Source organism: Danio rerio, chromosome 6 (assembly GCF_049306965.1).
Source record: "Danio rerio strain Tuebingen ecotype United States chromosome 6, GRCz12tu, whole genome shotgun sequence".
Classification (NCBI taxonomy): domain Eukaryota; kingdom Metazoa; phylum Chordata; class Actinopteri; order Cypriniformes; family Danionidae; genus Danio; species Danio rerio.
Genome location: NC_133181.1, coordinates 24,201,429 through 24,222,478, shown reverse-complemented (window position 1 = coordinate 24,222,478; position 21,050 = coordinate 24,201,429). Strand labels below are relative to the sequence as shown.

At 35.7% G+C, this 21,050-nt stretch overlaps 2 protein-coding genes across 14 annotated transcripts in view; one reads left to right on the top strand and one right to left on the bottom strand.

The window, feature by feature from the left end:
* The first annotated feature begins 2,280 nt into the window (after nucleotides 1-2,280).
* Nucleotides 2,281-3,574, top strand: ppp1r27b (protein phosphatase 1, regulatory subunit 27b). Its single transcript, NM_001037104.2, has 3 exons — nucleotides 2,281-2,675; nucleotides 2,800-2,950; nucleotides 3,155-3,574. Exons 1-3 carry the CDS (start codon nucleotides 2,441-2,443, stop codon nucleotides 3,273-3,275), a joined length of 507 nt encoding a protein of 168 aa, NP_001032181.2. The 5' UTR covers nucleotides 2,281-2,440; the 3' UTR covers nucleotides 3,276-3,574.
* A 2,606-nt stretch (nucleotides 3,575-6,180) lies between these two features.
* The window catches only part of pecam1b (platelet and endothelial cell adhesion molecule 1b), a 52,604-nt gene continuing 37,734 nt past the window's right edge, over nucleotides 6,181-21,050 (bottom strand). For 5 of the 13 annotated variants that reach the window (XR_012407934.1, XM_068221950.1, XM_073954066.1 and 2 more), the window contains 5 exons: nucleotides 20,366-20,410; nucleotides 20,168-20,260; nucleotides 19,754-19,804; nucleotides 19,631-19,653; nucleotides 6,181-6,481 (listed from right to left, as the gene is read on the bottom strand). Coding sequence is in view for 11 of the 13 variants with exons in the window: in XM_068221950.1 (XP_068078051.1) it covers nucleotides 6,425-6,481; nucleotides 19,631-19,653; nucleotides 19,754-19,804; nucleotides 20,168-20,260; nucleotides 20,366-20,410 (269 nt within the window). In the remaining 2 variants the exon portion in view is untranslated. Of the gene's footprint in view, nucleotides 6,482-8,111; nucleotides 8,201-19,630; nucleotides 19,654-19,753; nucleotides 19,805-20,167; nucleotides 20,261-20,365; nucleotides 20,411-21,050 lie in introns of all 13 variants that reach the window. The other 8 variants (XR_012407935.1, XM_068221949.1, XM_021477069.2 and 5 more) reach the window with 3 other exon arrangements.

Here is a 21,050-nt window from a genome sequence, read left to right as displayed (position 1 = left end):
CCATACTAACACAAGCCATTGCCAACATTCTATGAAATCACTGATTGTGGATTGTTGGAAATTCTGTCAGGTTTCCTTGTAAATTGGTCAAACATTGAATTTAAAAAAAAATGCACATTGCAAAGCAGTTCACAGGACCTTTGATCACTTGTTACTTTCTGGACTTCCCATCAACCTTTGGTTTGGCATCCTGATTTGTAAAACGCTTTAGACTATTGAACTTTGAATTATGATAACTGTAAGGTTCACCCAGTTGGCCCAATGCCGGTGTCCACTGGTGGATGAAGGTTTAATGCCTGTTCGGTCTTTCCAGTGCACAATGTTGATTTATATTAAACTTACTCCAATATATATTAAATCTGACTCCAATTTTAATATAAAGGTGGTTTAGAATATTAATATATTTATCCTCTTTATCTGAATCCAATCATAAAACATTAAGAAGATTATATCAATATGTAATTTAGATAAATGTTTGAACCTTTTGTCTTCACTAGTAACTATTACATCCGTTCATTCGGGTGCTCATGTCGCTCCGTGAGGGACGCCTTCGGCCGAGGCGATTTTTCTGTCACACTCCGGTCAGTCTTGAATAATAAACAGAGGTAAATTGACTAATACTTTAGATGGCCGCTACCAGCGCGCTCGTTCTAAAATACTTTAGTTAGTCCCGCTTAGATGTACACCTTTGAGTTAATACAATCATCATTTCTAATTAGAGGTTAGGGCATTAATATAAATGTACCCGACTACTGGACTGTATAGTAACTTTGGTTTTCACCAAGCCCATGGTTTCCCATATGAACTTAATTTAGAATAATATTACCTTCAAACAAAGGTCGGGTACCCAATCTAGGTTAGTCGTGCAACACCTTGTTGACCTAGACGGAAGTTATCGCCCTTTCCACCTAAGTACACATGAATCAATATCAAGAGTCAGTCGGATCCCTAAAACACAATTAGTGTGCCCAATGCTCCATCTCAATTGGATTTTAGTCCGTCTACTGACCTGACGCAAGACGTGCGGAAACAAGGATACAGCGTAATCTACTTGAATTAATAATTACAGAGTGAGCAAAATATGGTCAAACATTACAATTTATTAGTCAGGTAAATGTATTATGCCAATTCAATCAGTCAATTCATAAATGATCAATACAAAACATCAAATTATCAAAGATAAATCCAAGATGAAAGATGCATACCTGACTTCAAAAATATACATAACTAAGAGCAGGCTCCATGTTATGGGCTGATCTGGTTAGGCAGAATCGCCCTGAGCCTTTCTCAAACCTTACCTTAAATAATCCAAGAATTCCCTCAAGGAAGGGGGTGTGTATAACAAAAGGCATTCACACTTGGTGCTGCCTGTGAAAAATCACACCCTTCACAGTGGTTCAAAAGATGCCTGAAGTTATATATTTATTATTTTGATTATGTCTATTTCTGAGAGAATGAGATCATTGTACCAGTCGCACTGAGACATTTCAAATGATATCAAACATGATAGTTAAAGTCAGTTTGGTTAATCTAGAACATTCAAACATTGAAATGACCATATTTGAGATGGGGTGGATGAAGCAGTTTCAGCAGACTCAGGTGCCAATGCAGCAGGAACTAGTTTTTCCCGCATTCCCACCTGCTGGGTTGTGAAGTCACCAGTCTCTGTTTTCAGCCCATGTTTTGAATTGTCAAAGATATCAAAATATTTGCAATATTTCAACTCTTACAATAACCATTATGCACTATTTCCTAGTCAAGAAATAAATTACATTAGCTATCTCCAAGCTTTTTTCAATAGTGGCAGAGTAACATTACAGATTATTGCTGAGAATAATAATCAGAAATCATAATATGAAAAAAAATGTGATAACTTTCATATATGCAAATAGTCTCTCTGGCAAGATTATTTTTTTTTTTTGCTGGCGGTTTGTTGAACTAGTTATTTTAAACTTTATCATGACAGTGTGGTTATGGTTTAAGTGCAGTACCATTTTGCATGCCCTACTCGCTACTAGAAAATTATGTCTCTGGTGTCTGATAACAGGGGCTGGGGTGGGGAAATTTATTTCAAGAGGAGGAGGAAAGGCTTGGTTCAAATGTAGTGTGAAAACAAGTTGAGCCTACATATCTCATTGCTAAGCTGGCGGAGAATCATAGGTGTGTGACACCAAATCACACCCACTCCTCTTTCAATTCAGTCATATGAGCTATGAGACAACAAGCTCTAAAAATAGTCTAGCAAAGGGGATATATAAGGCACACACAGAGCCATGACTTAAAAACAAATTTTGTACCACTGTCTAGGAAGGACTAACAAACTGCAGGCATCAAGACCAGCACTTTCTGAAGAAAAAGAAAACTTCTAAAGATCTCTCATATTGCTGAAACTTTGTACAGATCTCTATCTTGTATATCGTAGGAACAAAAACGTTAAAGAATGTTGAAGTTCTTCCTGTGTCCGGTCACACAGACTATGCACTATGGCATCTGCAATCCAAATACCACTGACCCACTGTCGTGCTCTCGTTCTCAATCTTCAATCAAAAGTGCTCGTATTGTTCACTTTCCCAATGACATAGTCTTCCAAGATTGTGTTCGTCAAGGAGAGCTGGAAAGAGTTGGATGCTTTATTCAAACCAGAAGAGTGAGTCTGGACACCATCTATCATTCAGGTATGAAAACCAGTCTTCAAAGAAAAGAAAATCTATGTTCAGACCCATGCAGATAACTTGCTAAATATAGATAGAAGGCTGTCTAAACCTGTATTATAATATTAATGCTTTGCTGATTGAAAAGGCATGGCAGCTATTCATGAGGCAGTTTTATCTGGAAACATGGAGTGTGTTAAGCTGCTTGTCAAATCTGGAGCTGACATCACCCAGAGAGATGAGGATGGATGGACTCCACTACACATGGCCTGCAGTGATGGCTTTCCAGAGATAGCCAAGTAAGAAACGTTTTAATGTATGTACTATTTGGACCTAATAAAAGAATTTTCTCAATACCAATTTACTTTTCTACAAAAAAAAAAAAGTTAAACTGCAGGAATTAATATCAGACTGTAAAATCAAAAGAGAATATTTTACCAAAGTGATAAGTGACACCAGCTCTGAAACTTATTTAAAGTGGCAGTGTTCATTTTGGTTTTCAGGTACTTGATTTCTCTGGGTGCAGATACTGAAGCTAAAAATGACTGTGGGGAGAAGCCGGCTGACCTTATTGACCCAGACTGCAAAGAGCTGCTTCATCTTTTTGGGGTCGGTGGTGACTAAAACATACAGGTCGGCCTCCTTCCTGACTCTGAATGGAGTGGATTAGCCACTGTACATATATGCAGTGGAGCTGGTTGTTGAGACACATTCAAAATGTGTCTGGATAAAATTTTCTTGTCCTGCTCTTGTGGACCGATGACAGCAATTAAGACAGGATTTAAACTTGCTTCTACAATGAACTTTTCTCTTTTGTAGACTAATGCACTGTTGCTGAAAGTGTAATAAATGTGGATTTTAAATGTGATTTTTATAAAAAAAAAAAAAAAAAAAAAACAACTGCACAGAAAGTCTTATATCTGAAAAAAAAAAAAAAAAAAAAAAAAAAATATATATATATATATATATATATATATATATATATATATATATATATATATATACACACACACACACATATATTGTTTTTTTATTCCACAACTTTTTTCCCTTTTTTCCTAATCAGAGCCCTGTTTATTTTCACCTTTCATATAGCAAATCAGAAAAATGCATGCCACTGTTTTACATTCTAATTTTTTTTCTTTAGCCTAGCTTACAGCTATTGTATCAGTGTGAATAATACATACTTTTATTTTGATTCATTTTATTTATTTATTTTTTATTAATCATGAAAGTGGAAAGGGATACTTAATTTGCTTTGTTTTGTTATCCTATAACAGTTTACTACTTCTGTTTGTTATACTATGGTCTCAAATGTTATGTTGTAATGTTATATTAATGGGTTCTGAACATCACAATTGTGTTCCTAATGTTTGGTTTAGTGGTGGTGTCTGGGTAGCGAAACTAATTTTGGGGTGTTGTTTGAGGGGGAGCAACATTAGCTTCTAGGTTTCTTGAAGATGCGCATGTGCTGAAAGCGTCAGTCTGATGGTTCTTTTGAAAATATCATGCTTCCAGCAGGTTAGTCTTTGATGCTTTCTTTGTTTTTTTAAATTTAAATTTGTACTTCCCCTTTTTTATTTTGTTCTGTTCTTTTTCCTCTCTATTTCTTATTTTTACTTATTGTTCTTATCACTTTGTAACTGTTTTTATATTCCAGTCTCTTACACATAACTTCCTGATACATTGTACATTTCTTCTTTCATAAATAAAAGTAAAAAAAAAGACAAGCTTTCAGATGTTTTTTCCAGCAGTTGAACATACAAACAAAATGGTACATACTTACAATATTACTGTCATCTCAAGGTTGGGTAATAAAACAGGCAAACATAATTTGGATCTTTAGAATAAAAAATAACATTTTTTTAAATAAATAAAATAAAAATAATAAACAGGCTTTGAAAATTTAATTAGCTTATTAAAATCCAGAAAAGGGATAAGCTTAAGGGCTTTTTTGTGATTCACAAATTTTACAGATTTGCAAAAAAGTTTTACCTCATTCAACCACTGATTAAAATTATGAATAGATTTGAACCATCTGCATTTGTGAATAAAGAATTTCCCCAAACATGATAGAACATTGACAGCAAAATGAAATTCTTTGTTTTCAAGGAACATACCAAACCTAACTGTCTTAACAGTGAGGGGAAATAAAATGTATATTCCTGGACCAAAACCACATCTGTACCTCTGACCAAAAGGGAAGCATTATGTCATAATGAAAAAAAAGAACCTGTTCCAAAATCTATCTTTTTTCCACAAAAAACACAATTATTCACGTCTAAATTGAATTTCAATCCTAAAAGTTCATTGGAAGGATAAAGCTCATAATATTTTAAAGCTCACCTCCTTAAAGGGCCATGAAACCGCCCTGTTTCAGCAGGGTGTTTTCAAACCTCTAGTTTGGAAAACGTCAGGAAAGTGGGTGTGTCGGGGGAGGGAAAAGGGGAAGGATTTGAATAAAAATGGGAGTTTCCATTTGGGCACGTGCGGATTTTCTTTGAGGCAAAACAAACACACACACAGGGGAGAAAGACAGTGACTTTTTTTTAACGACAGTGGAATGTTTGATCTGTTACTTGCATATCTCACTCACTATACTTTTAACTTAGTTCTTGATTTATGCAGGGTCGCCACAACAGAGTGAACCTCCAATTATTCCAGCATATGTTTTTCCACAGCAGATGCCCTTCCAGCCGCAACCCATCTCTGGGAAATATCCACACACACATTCACACACATACTCATCCACCATGGACAATTTAGCCTACCCAATTCACCTGTACTGTACTGCATGAATTTGGACTGTGGGGGAAACCGGAGCACCCGCAGGAAACCCACATGAACACAGGGAGAACAAGCAAACTCCACACAGAAACGCCAACTGAGCCAAGGACAGACCCGGCGACCCAGCAACCTTCTTGCTGTGAGGCGACAGCACTACCTACTGCACCACTGCGTCACCAATTATACAGAATGTTGTCAATAACTAATAGTATAAACATTTTTTTTTTTTTTTTCTATTGCTTTGAACATTAAATACCCAATGTTGTCATTGCAGCTTGAGAAACTCTTTGCCATTGGGTACAAGCCTGTGTTGCTTCTCGGCAAGGAGACTAAGACCAAAGAACACAAATGTGAGATATTGACCCCTCGGTGCACACTTTCCACTTTTGCCCAAGACTACCTTCAGAAGATTGGCTCATTTTATGAATACCTTTGTGAAGGTAAGATGCATGCACCATATAGACTGGATGTTGAGGGTGTTACTGGTCCGGGGTATTGACTTGCTATCATCATATTTCTCAGTGGAACCTAAGAGGAAATTCTTTGTTTTGATTTTAAGCACGTTAAAAGCTTTTTTTTCAGCTGATAAAAGCATTTGAGATGAAAGCAACTTTTTCTTTTATGTGAATTGATTTAACTGCTGGAGAATTTGTGTTACACAGTATACAAGAAAACTGTTTCAGATTTTCTGCTTTTGAAGTAATAGTGATTATATTATATTATATTTAACACCAAGAGAAAGTCAAATAAATCATTTTGCTTTATTAAAAATATATATTAAAGACAGCCATATGAAAAGAATGTGGTGTTTTGTGGCTTAATATACACACAGTAGCACTTAATCAAAGAGGACAAACAGTGAAACAAATCAAACAAAGTTAAAAACATGACTAATGAGTGTTTTAGAAGAAGAATGTGTGTTCCTCACTGATGGAAGAGATTGATAAGGCAATGGCAAAATTCCAAAAGGAGATGTCTGACTGCTGCTAGTCCACTGGTGCAGGAAGATCATAGTTGAGTTCAGCATATTCCAACAGGCCTTGCTACAAAAAAGGGCAAAATTAAACACTGAGATATACAGTGAGTACAGAAAGTATTCAGACCCCTTTACATTTTCACTCTTTGTTATATTGATATAATTTTTAAAAAATAATTTCAGTTATTTCTTTCCTCATTATTGTACACGCAGCAACCCATATTGACAGAAAAAACAGAATTGTTGACATTTTTCAGATTTCTTTAAAAAACATGGTCTAAAGTATTCAAACGAGTGTGATATTGCGTTTATATTACAGTTCGACGGCACAAGCAAGAAAATCAGACACAGAGAGTCTCTTTTTAAAAACCTCTTTTTATTAGGAACTACTTTTTCCGCCATTCATTCACATCTGCAGACGTCAAAACAACAGAAGCCGTTACTAATTTACCAATGTCACTTTAGAGCTAGTGTTTGAATTATTCTGTATAGCGTAATCTCTAAAGTAATTACAAGAGCTGACTTTGTTCGCTTTAAGATATAAGGCTGAACATGACATGAAATGCTACCTATCTACAGAGATATCTTTTTACAGTGTTACAGTCTACATTATTTATTTGTTGCAATCGGCATATCACAATAATTGACCCCGAAAAAAGCAACGCAATCAATATCAGACAGCGTTAAGTGTTTGCGACAAGTAAAAACGCTAAACACGTGCGGACTTTGCTGAACACATTCCTGATATGCGAGCAAATTGGTATAAATATAGCACAACAACATACAAAAGTGAGAGATCATAAAACTGTTGAGAACCGGGATAAGATGCAGCAGGTTTTTGGCCACTGCGTTCGGACTGTTGTTTGCAGACTGTACCAAAGAGGGGGGTGGGTGAAATTATGGGAGTTTTCCGGAAGAAATAAAAAATGGGATGGTTGTGGTAGATTGGTATAAAATACGGGATATTCCCAGGAAAAACAGAAATGTTGGCAGGTATGCTCACAGTTTAATAATGACTTGATCTGATATAGTTAGAAATCCGACTGTTATAAGCTTCTAAGCGTTAGGGCTTATTATGTGGTTCTGGTGCCATCTTGTGGATAGAAAACGTCAACCGTCTACTCAGTATGTGAAAATTATTATTATCATTATACAATTGTTATTCTTTTTTTATTTTTTATTTAGATTAACAAGACATTACATCATAGTATACAATACAACAAAGGAAAAATTTCAGTGTGTCTTATATTTCTTATTTTCCCACTTTCCCCTTAAAATAAAATAAATTCAAATTTATGAATTATAAACAAACATATCCTCTAAAAGAAATAATAATAAATTAAAAATAAAATACAAGAATTAAAAGAAATTGTTAAACAGTATAATAATAAATGAGCAAGTTTATGACTAAAGCAAAAAAATAAAAATAAAATAAATAAATAAAATTATAATAATAACAATTGAAAAAATAGTAATTAAAAATTCACATTAAGGAGTCAATATTTTCTCTTTTTAATTAATTACTGTTTATTAGATCTGATATCAACTAAACAAGGTAAGCCTTTGATATAGTCTAAAACAGGGTTCCAGGTCTTGTAAAAAGATTTGAGAGATCCTGCAAGTAAACATCGTAATTTTTCAAGTTTTATATAACTAAAAAATTCTCGGATCCACATGTCATGTGATGGAGGAATCACCTGTTTCCATTTGATAAGAATGGCTCGTCTAGCTAGAAGAGTAGAAAAGGCAATAACTTGGCGAGATGCAACAGTGAGGTCAACTCTCTCTGAAATACCAAAAAGCGCTGTCAAGGGATTAGGGTCTAGATTTATGTTAATAGATTTATTGAGTGTGTCAAAAACACTGGACCAGAAATTTTTAAATTGAGGGCAGCTCCAGAACATATGAAGATGGTTGGCCGGAGACTGCTTACAACGATGACAGGCATCACTTCTATCAGGGAAAAATCTGGCTAATTTGGCATTGGATAAATGAGCTCTATGGAGTACCTTACATTGCATTAGGCCAAGTTTGGCGCATATGGAAGAAGAGTGGACCATCTTTAAAATATCCTCCCATTGTTCTTCCGTAATATCAACGCCAAGGTCATTTTCCCAAGATTCTTTGAGAGAAACTATAGGATTTTCATTTAGTGTACCTATTAAATTATAAATTGCGGATATTAAATGTTTCTGACCCGTATCTAAACTGACAAAATAATCAAGATGGTGTTCAGGAGGGCGGTTAGGAAAGTGGGGAAACAATTTCTTAACAAAGTGTCTGACCTGAAAGAAACGAAACAAATGACTTTTGGGGAGATTGTATTTAGTGGATAGGAATGAAAAAGGTGCAAATACCCCGTCTTCATATAAATCCTTTAACTCAGTGAGTCCATTAGCTGCCCAAATGCAAAAAGTGTTATCAGAACAAGAAAATTTATTGTTCAAAATAGGTGTATGGATAGATGTTTTATGTAAGCCATAATGTTTTCTGAATTGCACCCAAATTTTAATAAAGTTAATGACTACTAAGTTAGTTGAAATTCCGCTGATAATTAATGGAAGCTGGGAACTGATGAGTTATTATTATTAATATTACAAGCCCAGTAGTATTGTTGGAAGTTGGGAAGTGCAAGTCCTCCTTTGGATTTAGGAAGTTGGAGAACTGCTTTCTTGAGGCGTGCAGGCTTGTTGCCCCAGATAAATGAACATAAAATACCATCCAAATTTGTAAAAAAAGATTTCTTAATGAGAATTGGAACATGTTAAAAAAGATAGAGAAATTTAGGTAAAATAACCATTTTTACTAAATTAATACGGCCTACAAGGGACAAAGGTAGTGACGACCATTTAGAAAAGTGTAATTTGATTTTATCAACCACTGGTTGGAAATTATTAATAAATAAGTTATTGAATGAGTTGGTAAAGAAAATGCCAAGGTATTTGAACCCACTTATAGCTATTCTAAAAGGAAAATGTGAGTATAAGATCTTACTTGCTTCAGAGTTGACAAAAAATAGTTAACTTTTCTGTAAATTTATTTTATAACCTGAGAGGTGACTGAATTTATCTAGAATGTCCAAAATCACTGGTAGGGAGGTGGCCAGATTAGACATGTAAAGTAAGAGATCGTCAGCATAGAATGAGAGTTTATGGACTAAGCCATATCGTGATATTCCCTTAAAACCATTATGGCTACGGAGCCATATAGCTAGAGGCTCTATAGCAAGGTTAAAAAGTAAGGGGGAAAGGGGACAGCCCTGTCGTGTTCCACGTTGAAGGAAAAAAGGTGGTGAATTTAATCCATTAGTGTAAACTGACGCAACTGGTGATGAATAAAGAAACTTAATCCAAGAGATAAAGTTAGCATCAAACCCAAACTTCTCTATACAATTGTTATTCTAAATAAATAACAGAAATCATTAATAAATGTAACTGGAAAACAACGTAAGACACAACTGGAGGCACATGCTAAGATCATTAAAGAAATATTGTACATGGATATTAATTTCATTATAATGAAAATACTATAGAATGCAAAAAAATGTGTTATAGAATTATCTGTTGTCATTCATCTTTCCCTCGATTGCAACCAGTTGCACCATGATACTGCCGCTACTGTGGTAATACTATTGGGGCTGTATTGGACAGGTGATGAGCAACGCCTAATAAAAGACACCCAGCTCTTGCAATTTAAGGATTATGGAGGCCAATGCGCTCTTAGGAATCTTAAGTGCAGCAGAATGTTTTTGTAACCTTGGTCAGGTCTGTGCCTTGCCACAATTCTGTCTCTGAGCTCTTTCGGTAGTTCCTTTGACTCATGGTTCTCATTTGCTCTGACATGCATTGTGAGCTGTAAGGGTTATATAGACAGGGGTGTGGCTTTCACAGCTGGGCTCAAATGAAGGAGTAAAACCACTCAAGGATGATCAGAAGAAATGGACAGCACATGATTTATATATACGAGTGCCAGATCAAAGAGTCTGAATACTTAGGACTATGTGATATTTTAGTTTTTCTTTTGTAACAAATATGCAAAACAGTCCACAATTTTGTGTTTTTTTCTGTCAATATGGGGTGCTTTGTGTACATTAATGATAAAAATATTTACTTAAATGATTTTAGCAAATGGCTACAAAATAGTATAAATAATAGCAAAATAAGGTGTGTGTTATCACTTTCAGAGACCAGTAACTACTTGTCCCCCTTAATATATACAACTCTTTTGTTAATCTACATAGTCCATCAGATATGCATACCACATGATAATGTAAAACATTCAATTTCTAAAAACTCTTTTTACAGCATCTGAGTCATTCTCTCAGTGTAGCTGCGCTTTTGCTTCCTTTTTCTATGGTCTTTATGAGGTCACGTCTATATGACCACTCTGCAAATTTTCCTTTCAAGAGGAAACCACATCCCTGCCATTTGTTCCTATCAGGAAAGTATTACTTATTTGTTCTTTATTTATTGAAGGGTAAAGAAGGGAACTCCAGGTTAAACATGGTGTGAAAGGATATATGTGAATGTAGCTCCCGAACATTTGGATCTTTTAGTCATTAGTTTCTTAATCATTGTTTATCATAAACCCCGCTGAATACCTGGTAGTTGATTGAGTAACACTTTAGATTGCAACCTGCAAATACAGCGTAAGTACAGTGAAATAATAGTGCACTTTAACTACAGGAAACAAGGAGGGAACAATGCACTTTAATTTACAACCCAAAAATTTACCCTGTAACTACAGGGAACAAAATCATTTCTTTTCTGCATAAACTGCAATACATCTTACTGAATTGCAGAATGTTCAATATTTATAATATGTATAGTATTCAATTAAGTATCATAATTTTACAGGTTGTTAAACTTTTGTTCACCAAACATCATACTAAAAAAACAAGGCACTGAATATGGATACCATTGTTAATTGCTTTATATGTTTACAATAATTACAGAAAAGTACATCATAAATTCAATATACTTATGCGGTACTTTGTGTGTTGCAAATCTGGTTGTTACCCCCTTATTACCCAAGCATTACAGTTTTCCGTAAAACTAACACAGATGTTCAAATATGTACTTAAACAATACTTACAGAGAAGTATGCTGATAATTCAATTTACTTATGCTGTAATTTGCAGGTTGTAATCTAAAGTGTTAGAACCAAAAGAAATTCTTTGTGAAACCACTTTGAACAACAATGGAGAGTAGAAAGCAACATCAATCTACAATTGGCGAAAGAAAAGGTGATGCTTCGAGAGAACAGAACTTTCGCAGAACCAGCCCTTTTGTTCTTTTTCATGCCCACCTAGTCAAAGCTAATCCTTTTAATAAAACAAAGGCCAAGCCAATCAAACCCAGGGTATTTCTGGTTATTTTTCATTACTTCCTGGACATACACTGCATCATCAAACTCAGTAGGCAGCGGCATGAGCTTTTATTTTAATAGTAACAGAGTGTTCTTTCAACAAGGGAAAACACAATGGTGCCATTTATAAATAAAATGAATTATTATTAGTATTATTATTATTCATTCATTCATTCATTTATTCATTCATTTTCCTTTGGCTTAAGGCTGATTTATACTTCTGCGCCAAACGCCGGCGTATGCTACGGCGTCTGACGTGCACCTCTCAAAAATTGTAACTACACGCAACGACGCGTAGCGCAAGCTCTGTGATTGGTCGGCTTGGTAGCGCTGACGAGTCTGGGCGGAACCGAGAGCCGCGCGAAAGGTGCGAGCCTGATGGAGCGATTGTTTACAAGTGTGGAGTCCCGTGAAGAAGTTCCTGATGGAAAATTTTTTTTATGTTTACCTCATAGATAAAGTTGTTGCACCTGCACCTTGCGGTTCCTGCCTTAAAATGAGCGAGTTTGAGCCACTTGTACATCCAGGAAGTGTTCAGGAAAAGCAAAACAGCAGAGAAGAAACTCGACACAGAGAAACATTTACACCTAACTGCCCACTAGCGTTTCGGAAGTGTTAATTCAGACCAACAGAGACAGATCTGATCTTTTCTGGAAGCTGATTCCAGCAGAGAGGGGCTTAGTACCTACAGTAAAAGCCGATTCACTCTGCTTTGACTGAACTCTTGGAATTTCTAGTTTATATGATCCTAAAGATCTGAGTGATCTGTTAGGTTTTTATTCAGTGAGCATATCTATAATGTATTGAGGTCCTAGGCCATTTAGTGATTTATAGACCAGTAACAATACTTTCAAATATATTCTGAATGTAACTGGCAGCCAGTGTAAAGACCTGAGAACAGGTGAGATGTGCTCTGATTTTCTGGTTCTGGTCAGAATCCTGGCCACAGCCTTCTGGATGAGCTGCAACTGTCTGACTGTCTTTTTGGGAAGGCCAGTGAGGAGGCTGTTACAGTAATCCACCCAGCTGCTGATAAAAGCATTAACAAGTTTCCATCTTTTTTTCTTTACTGGAAACAAAGCATATAATTCTTGCAATGTTTTTTGAGATGATAGTATGCTAATTTACTAACTGCTTTGACATGACTATTGAAACTCAGATCTGACTCCAGAGTCACTACAAAATTCTTGACCTTATTTTTTTGCTGTTTGAACTTTAGTGACAAGGTACACATTTACCTTAAGACCCTCATCTCTATTCCCAAACACAATCACTTCAGTTTTCTCTTTGTTTAACTGAAAAAAGTTTTGGCACATCCAATTGTTAATTTCATCAATGCATTGGCAGAGGATGTCAATGGGGCTGTAGTCATTAGGCAGTACGGCTAGGTAGATCTGAGTGTCATCAGCATAGCTGTGGTAGATTTTTTTTCTCATTATTTGGCTCAGAGGGAGCATATAAAAGTTGAATAGGAGAGGTGCCAATGTATCGCCAACTTATCCAGCATACATTTTACACAGCGGATACCCTTCCAGCTGTAATCCAGTACTGGGAAACATCCATACACACTCATTCACACACATACAGTACACTATGGGCAAATTAGTTTATTCAATTCACCTATAGTGTGTGTCTTTGGACTGTAGGAAAACTGGAACACCCTGAGGAAAACCCACGTCAACACAGGAAGAATATGCAAATTCCACACAGAATTGTCAAATGACCCAGTCGGGACTCAAACCAACGACCTTCTTGCTGTGAAGCGACAGTGCTAATCACTGAGCCATTGTGTCACCATTATTATTATTTTCATTATTATTATTATTTTCCCATCTTAAGTCTTTCAAACCAGACATTCATTATAAGAATTAACTAGCTGTTAAATAATCTGTATATCTCTTTGTATACCCTTTATGTTCTTTAATAAGGTGTTATGTCTTCCATGCAGTTTGTCATGCAGAATTTTCTCTTCCACTTTTTATAAAAAAAAAAAAAATGAATAATCATTTTTGTTACTTTACAAAATGCATAACTCCATTCATTCATTTATTTTCTTTTTGGCTTAGTCTCTCTATCAACCCAGGTTCGCCACAGTGGAACGAACAGCAACTTATCCAGCACGTTTTAATGCAGCAGATATCTGCGGATATCTCTGGAAAACATCCACACACACACTCATACACTACGGACAATTTAGCCTACCCAATTCACCTGTACCGCATGTCTTTGGACAGTGGGGAAAACCAGAGCACCCGAAGGAAACCCACGCGGGGAAAAAATGCAAACTCTACACAGATACGACAAGGCTAGAACCAGTGACCCAGCGACCTAGAAGTTATTTCTTCTGGATCTTCAGGCCCAATCAAGAGGTCACTGAGTCTACTCATATGGAACTAGACATTTGATGCTACTTGAACAGTTGTCACTAGATGTGAAAACTGCTATGTAAAAAGAATTAATCATTTTAAATGATTCTATTATAAGAGGAGCTATTTTTGGTTTGATAACATGGCTGAGAGCACAAGAAACAGCAACAACAAGACAGCAAGCAAACAGAAACAGCAAGAACAACAAACAGTATGTTCTCTGTGTGTGTTCAGTTCTTTTGTGGATCATTATTACAGGTCTGAGGTCAGCTCTGAATACTATTTGACCCCACCTCTGCGTACATCTTTGGAAATTGTTTATCTGTATTTTAACCAATCAGGTTAAAACACTTAGGTATATGTCTGATGCAGTTAGTGATGTTGTTGGTTAATTGTTGTTCATTTGGGATTGTAAGCAGAGCGCCCTACAAACTCTGTCTATTAAAGATAGTTTGATCAGCAGAAGCCAGCTTCAACAAACTTTCTTTGACACACCGGTCATTTCTAGGTCTCCCAACAATTTTTGGGAAACTTAGCATGGGAACTATTTATTGGTGACACCTTAAAACAATCAACAAAAAGAAAGGTAGGAAGATTTAATAAATTATAGAATAGGGATTTTCTGGAAAGTAGTGGATAGTAATGGAAGGGGCTAGAACTGGAAATTTTTACAACGTGTCGATTTTAAGGCATCTGAAATTCAAAAACTTATTGATGAATAAAACATCTTCATTCATTCATTCATTCATTCATTCATTCATTCATTCATTCATTCATTCATTCATTTATTATCTTTTTCGGCTTAGTTCCTTGATTAATCAGGGGTCGCCACAGCGGAATGAACTGCCAACTTATCCAGCATATGTTTTACACAGCGGATGCCCTTCCAGCTGCAACCCATCACTAGGAAACATCCATTTACACTCATACACACACTCATACACTATGGACAATTTATGTGTTTCTTATTAAACAGGATAAATGTTCAATACTGAAATCACTTGTTCATATTGTTTTGTCTTTCCTTAAAAACTGGTATTGTCCCAATATTGTTTAGGGATTTAAAATAGCTAAAGTTATTTAGCTTTGTTTAAAGCAGATGATCCACTATGTTTTAAAAAATTATAGACCTATATCTATTTTGCCATCTTTCTCAAAAATTCTGAAAAAAAATTGTTGATAAACAGATTAAATCTCAATTAGACTAGATTAAAAAAAATCTTTCAGTAACATTTCATAATAACTACACACTATGAATCATTTATTAAGCATTAACATATAATTAATTTATTATCTGTTAAGCATTAACTCTACACCAATAAACGTTAGAAAGCAGTTTATAACTACAGCTACAAATGCGCTATTCTTGATTTAAAGCACATTTATAATGTGCTTAATAATTGTGTTTTCATAATCTGTTAATGATTCATTGTTCATTACTAAATTAAGTATTGCATTATTTACAAACCACTTATTTAAGTGTTAATAGTAATAGTTGTAATCGTTGGTGGTTTTACAAAATTTATTTGAATACGTAAGTAAATGATTAATTCATTCATTTTTTTCAGCTTAGTCCTTTTATTAGTCTGGGGTTGCCACAGCGGAATGAACCACCAACTTATCCAGCATATTTTTAAGCAGCGGATGCCCTTCCAGCTGCAACCCATCACTGAGAAACATCCATACACACTCAGCCACACACATACACTATGGACAATTTAGCTTACTCAATTCACCTATAGCACATATAGCACAGTCTTTGTAAATGTTAAATTATAAATGTTAGTTTGAATGGTTATATTAATATTAATCTTTTACTTACTCATTCTGAATGATCTTAAAAACCATTTTGTGAATAATGCACTGCTTAGTTTAGTAATGAAAAATCAATCACCCATAAATTATGAAAGTACAATTTTTAAGCGCATTATAAATGTGCTTAAAAAGTCAGGAATAAAGCATTTGTAGCTGCAGTTATAAACTGCTTACTAACGTTTATTAATGTAGAGTTAATGCTTAACAAATAATGAATTCACTATATGCTAATGCTTAATGAATAATACATTGTCAGTATTTATTATAAAGTGTTACCCATCAATCTGGTAAATCTCCACCACACAACAAAAGGACCAACTCCATCTACTCTTCCAGATAAACAAGATTTTTCAAATTCTGCTGCTCTGTGTTTTACAAAAACCTGGTTGATTAACACCATACTGGACAGAACACTTGAATGAATGGTAATTCAATTTAACTTGAATGGTGCGGTGGATGGCGGAGTGGTGTCGCAGATGAAAGTGTGCGTGGTGGGGGTGTCACGGATGAAAGTGAAGAAGGTTGGGGAGTCGTAGAAAAAAATAAAAGTGAACAGCGGGTGGGGGAGGAGGGCAGTTGAGGAGGGAGATCAGTAAAATTAGGTGCTGGATTAGATTTCAGAGGTTCCGGATCAGGCGTGTTCTGGCACAAATTAAGCCCTGGTTATGGGGTTGGCAGATGCTGGAAAAAGAACCACTGCATCTGATGGTGATATCAGATGGTGATTAGTTTGTGATAAATTCTACACTTAGTTGTGACCAGGAACACAGAGAAATGAGGAGAAGAAGCTTGCCAGATGGAGGATAAAGATGAGCTTTGGACATTGCACAATCTCGTCGTCCCCCCACACACCTTCTGATGTAGGTGGCTTTTCCCGGCCACCGGAAGTGGTCTTTCAGAAGTGAGACTGTTTGATTGTTCCCAGGATGACCAGTGCCCAGAGACGTGTGCTTGGCATGATCTGTTTATACCAGAAATGGATGTTTAGCACCATCCAATCCGTGTCTCCATTCCTCCACTGCTGTTTTGATGGCCAGTAACTCATAATTCTCATAATTCCATGTCATAGTTTTGCTTTACTGAGGAGAGTTTCCGGGAATAAAAGGCACATGAATTATGTACAGCTCCTACTGTGGAGTAGGAGGCATCTACCTCCACAATGAAGGCCTTTTGGTATCTGGAAGAACCAGGAGGGGAGCTGTAGTGGACGAAGTCTCTAGTGTTCTCATGGCTTCAGAAGCTTCTTGAGTCCAGGAAAGAGACTTGGGCTTATCAGTTAACGGAAGAGATGAAGCTGTAATGGAGAATGACTTTTCTGTAGAAGTTGGCAAAACCTACAGTAGGAATTGTTGGAGCACTTCGACTGTTGTGGAAGTTGGCCAGTTCTTGACAGCATGCACCTTCCCCTTGTCCATCTTAATGACTTGTAAAGTGATGTGCAGAAACTTGATGGATGACTAATGAAACGTGCATTTCTCTGGCTTGAGATACAGGTGGTGCTCACGGAGATGTTAGAGAATCTCAAAAACATGGTGGCAATGTTCGGCCTCTTTCTGGGAGTAGATCATGATGTCATTCATGTACATTATCGCAGAGTGTGAGAGATACTACGGAACACCTCTTTCATGAATCCCTGGAATACGAAGGGGGTGTTAACCATGTTAGGCCATCACTAGGTACTCATAGTGGCCAGCATGGTCTTCCACTCGTCACCCTCACATAGGCAGATGAGACTCTAGGCACTTCTGAGGTCCAACTTGGTGAATATCTGTGCCCCCTGGAGTTGTTCAAGGGTGGATGGAATGAGAGGAAGTGGGTAACGGTACTTGACAGTAATTTATTGAGGGATCTATAATCAATGCAGGGCCTCAAGCCTACATCTTTTTTCCCACAAATAAAAAAAAACTTAAGGCAGCAGGGGTTGTGGATGGTTAGGAATACAGCTTTTACCCCACTTTAGGCCTTCTCCAGTGGCCCAGTTGATGGAAGGACTATGGGAAACAAGTCATGGCTGCCCTAATATAATCCCACTAGTGCAGTTCTCCAGAAGTAGCAGTTTGAGGTTCTCTACATGAAACAGTCCTATCTGTAGTTAGATAGGCACAATGTGCTTTAAATATGCATTGGAAGTCAATGGAAGTCTTTGAATTACCAGAAATTCAATTTTTTATGGTGATATGATGTTGTTTGTATATTTGTAAATTTCATGAATTTTAACTTGATTGGTGTAAAGGTCTTAGTGTGAGTGTGATCTCAGTTTTATATCAGTAGCACAGACCAAAATTGATGATCTCAGATCTGGGTAAATTCTGTCCTTTTGTCAAGACTTGTCTTCTTCCTCAGGTGGTAATGGGTGGGGCTTACAATATGCCTTTCTACCAGGACAAACCTTGGTTTACGGTAAAAGTCAGACAACTCCATCAGGACAAGTAAGAGTCTTAAAAGAATGGGGGAAGTGTCCTGTATAAACAGATCAAATGCAAACTGCAAAAAGAGATCAGAGTGGCAAAGGGGAATTATTCAAAAAAAAAAAACTAACGATCTAGTTCAAGTCCAGTGACTCAGCACCAGTGTGGAAAGATCTGAAAGACATTATCAACTACAAGTCACCACATCCAAAACAAACCACACCCACTTCTCCTGCAGTCCCCTCCTCCTCCTCCAAACCTGCACTTCAGACCAATGATGATGTGCGTCAGTTCTGACCAGCTGCCCCCCATCTTTAGACAGATTACTTGAGCTGTGCTAGGTTTCCTCATGCTTTAGATGTTCCACCATTATCCTCATGCCAAAGAAATCAACAATTACAGGACCAAATGACTACAGACCTGTGGCTCCAACATCTGTGGTCAAAGTAATTTGAAAATCTGATGCTGCTCCAACTCAAGAACATTGCAGGACTCCTGAATTCTCTTTATTTTGCTTACAAACAAAAAGGTCTGTCGGCACCCCGCAGTGATTGGATCTCTTTCCACTGCTCTTATTCATTTGCACAAATGACTTTATATGCCCTTATATAGGGTTTTTATGTTTATATGTTTGTTATTTTTTACTTTATAGTTTATAGACCTTCAATTATTTTTCCTTGTGTGAACTTTCTGCAACACTTACAATTTTACTGCAGAAGATAACAAATCAAACAAAATAAATAGTTTACTTAAACAAATTATTCTATACCTACACATTTTTTGTTTTGTAATCAAATGATTGTATAGTATTCAGATTTGTGGTAATACTTTACAAAAAGGTTGTATTAGTGATTGTTAGATAATGTAACTAATATGAACAATGAACTATACATTTATTACAATATTGATTTACCTTTTTTAACTTTAGTTAATGGTAATATTATACAATGTATTAACTAATGTTAACACGCTTAAATTTAGAAATTGAGTAAACTTAGTAAAGGCTGAACTATAATTAATAAATGCTGTTCAAGTATTGTTCATAACTTATTTACACCATTCTTGAAATACATTACCAACTTTAACCAATGAAGCCTTATTGTAAAATGTGATTAGAATTATTTTATGTTATTGAGAACATAATTTTATTATCAATGTGAAAGTCATTCATCCGCTTGAATCACATGATATTTTCTGGTTGTTTTATGGGTCAGGCAACAAAATTTATATAATGCATTAAAGTGATAGAATGTTACTTACATGGTTAATGTGATCAGGAGATCCTGTATAAACAGAAATGTGTATTAGAATGAAACTGAATCCTAATTACATAATGTTAGTTGAACATGCATGTTCTCTTTTATTTTGTAAGGGTGATTGTACCTTGGGTTTGTAGCTCACTGTACACAGTATCTGTGCCTTTTCTGAGAGGAACTAAAAAAACAAAAAAAGAAATAAAAGGTTTAAGTCAGATTTAATATGTACTATTAGTATTAGAACTAAAAATATAAATCACTATATTTTTTTAAGTGCAGAGTATTATGAAAACAGATTTTGTTTCCAGAGATAAAAGGAACATACTAAATCTGGCTTTTCCTGTTTATAAGATAAGAAAATATGGACTGTAATTAAAGTCTAAGACCCTTGATAATTTAGATGTTTAGACCCCACCCAGGAAGTAGCATTTCTATAATTAGCTCATGCATGTCAGAAAATTATAATGTTCCTTCACAAAAGGCAAGGAGTGTGAGAGGAAAAAGAAAAGAGTTGGATATAACTTTGTAAGACTGAACTTACTTCGTGTAGGATCTAAAGGTTGAGAATGAACCACTTCTGTGTACTCTACATCACCTTCATTTGGCAACTGTAGAATGCCCTCATCAGAAATATCTAGTGAAAAACAAAAACACCAAGACAAGGATTAATAAAAGAAGGCATTTTTTGAATGAGATATGGTTATCAGAAACCATCATGATTACTCAGGTGGTGACTTACCTGGAGGTTTTTCACTCCAAACACTTTCTTTATTATTAACTCCCACTGAAAAACAGCAAAATTATTGCATTTGAAGTGCAAGCATTTATTTGCAAAACTTAATCATCGTATTTTGTAGAAAGGCATATATTTCATTATTGAGACAAATTAGACTTTTAAGAGCATGCGCGCACACACACACACACACACACACACACACACGCACACACACACACACACACACATTTATTTATTTATTTTTTATCTCAGCCTAATTTAAACTTACCCTGATTCTTCAAATTTATACAGTCAGTTTTCAGCATATTGGAACTCAAAGTTAGGATAAGTATGTGACATTTGCTTAACCAACAACTAGTTTTCTTTATCTAGAAACTTTGTCTTTTAGCTAGAGTCTCTGTATTTCCACAGACTTTGGTCTGCTTTAGAGACAGGGCATCTGAAGAAAACGGTTTGGTCTGGCACTGTTGATTGTGCACTAGATCAGACAAAAAAAAAAAAGCAGCAAACAGGGTGTGAAGTAAATGCACACCCAAGACAAGATTGCAACTTTACAACATGATTAAATCCACAATATATATATATATATATATATATATATATATATATATATATATATATATATATATATATATATATATATATATATATATATATATATATATATATATATTTATATTTATTTATT

Excerpts from the sequence above, each read along its gene's own strand:
- ppp1r27b (NM_001037104.2), top strand. The coding sequence starts at position 2,441 with ATGTTGAAGTTCTTCCTGTGTCCGGTCACACAGACTATGCACTATGGC. Across the intron at positions 2,676-2,799 it reads GGACACCATCTATCATTCAG|GCATGGCAGCTATTCATGAG; the intron begins GTATGAAAACCA and ends CTGATTGAAAAG. Across the intron at positions 2,951-3,154 it reads GGCTTTCCAGAGATAGCCAA|GTACTTGATTTCTCTGGGTG; the intron begins GTAAGAAACGTT and ends TTTGGTTTTCAG.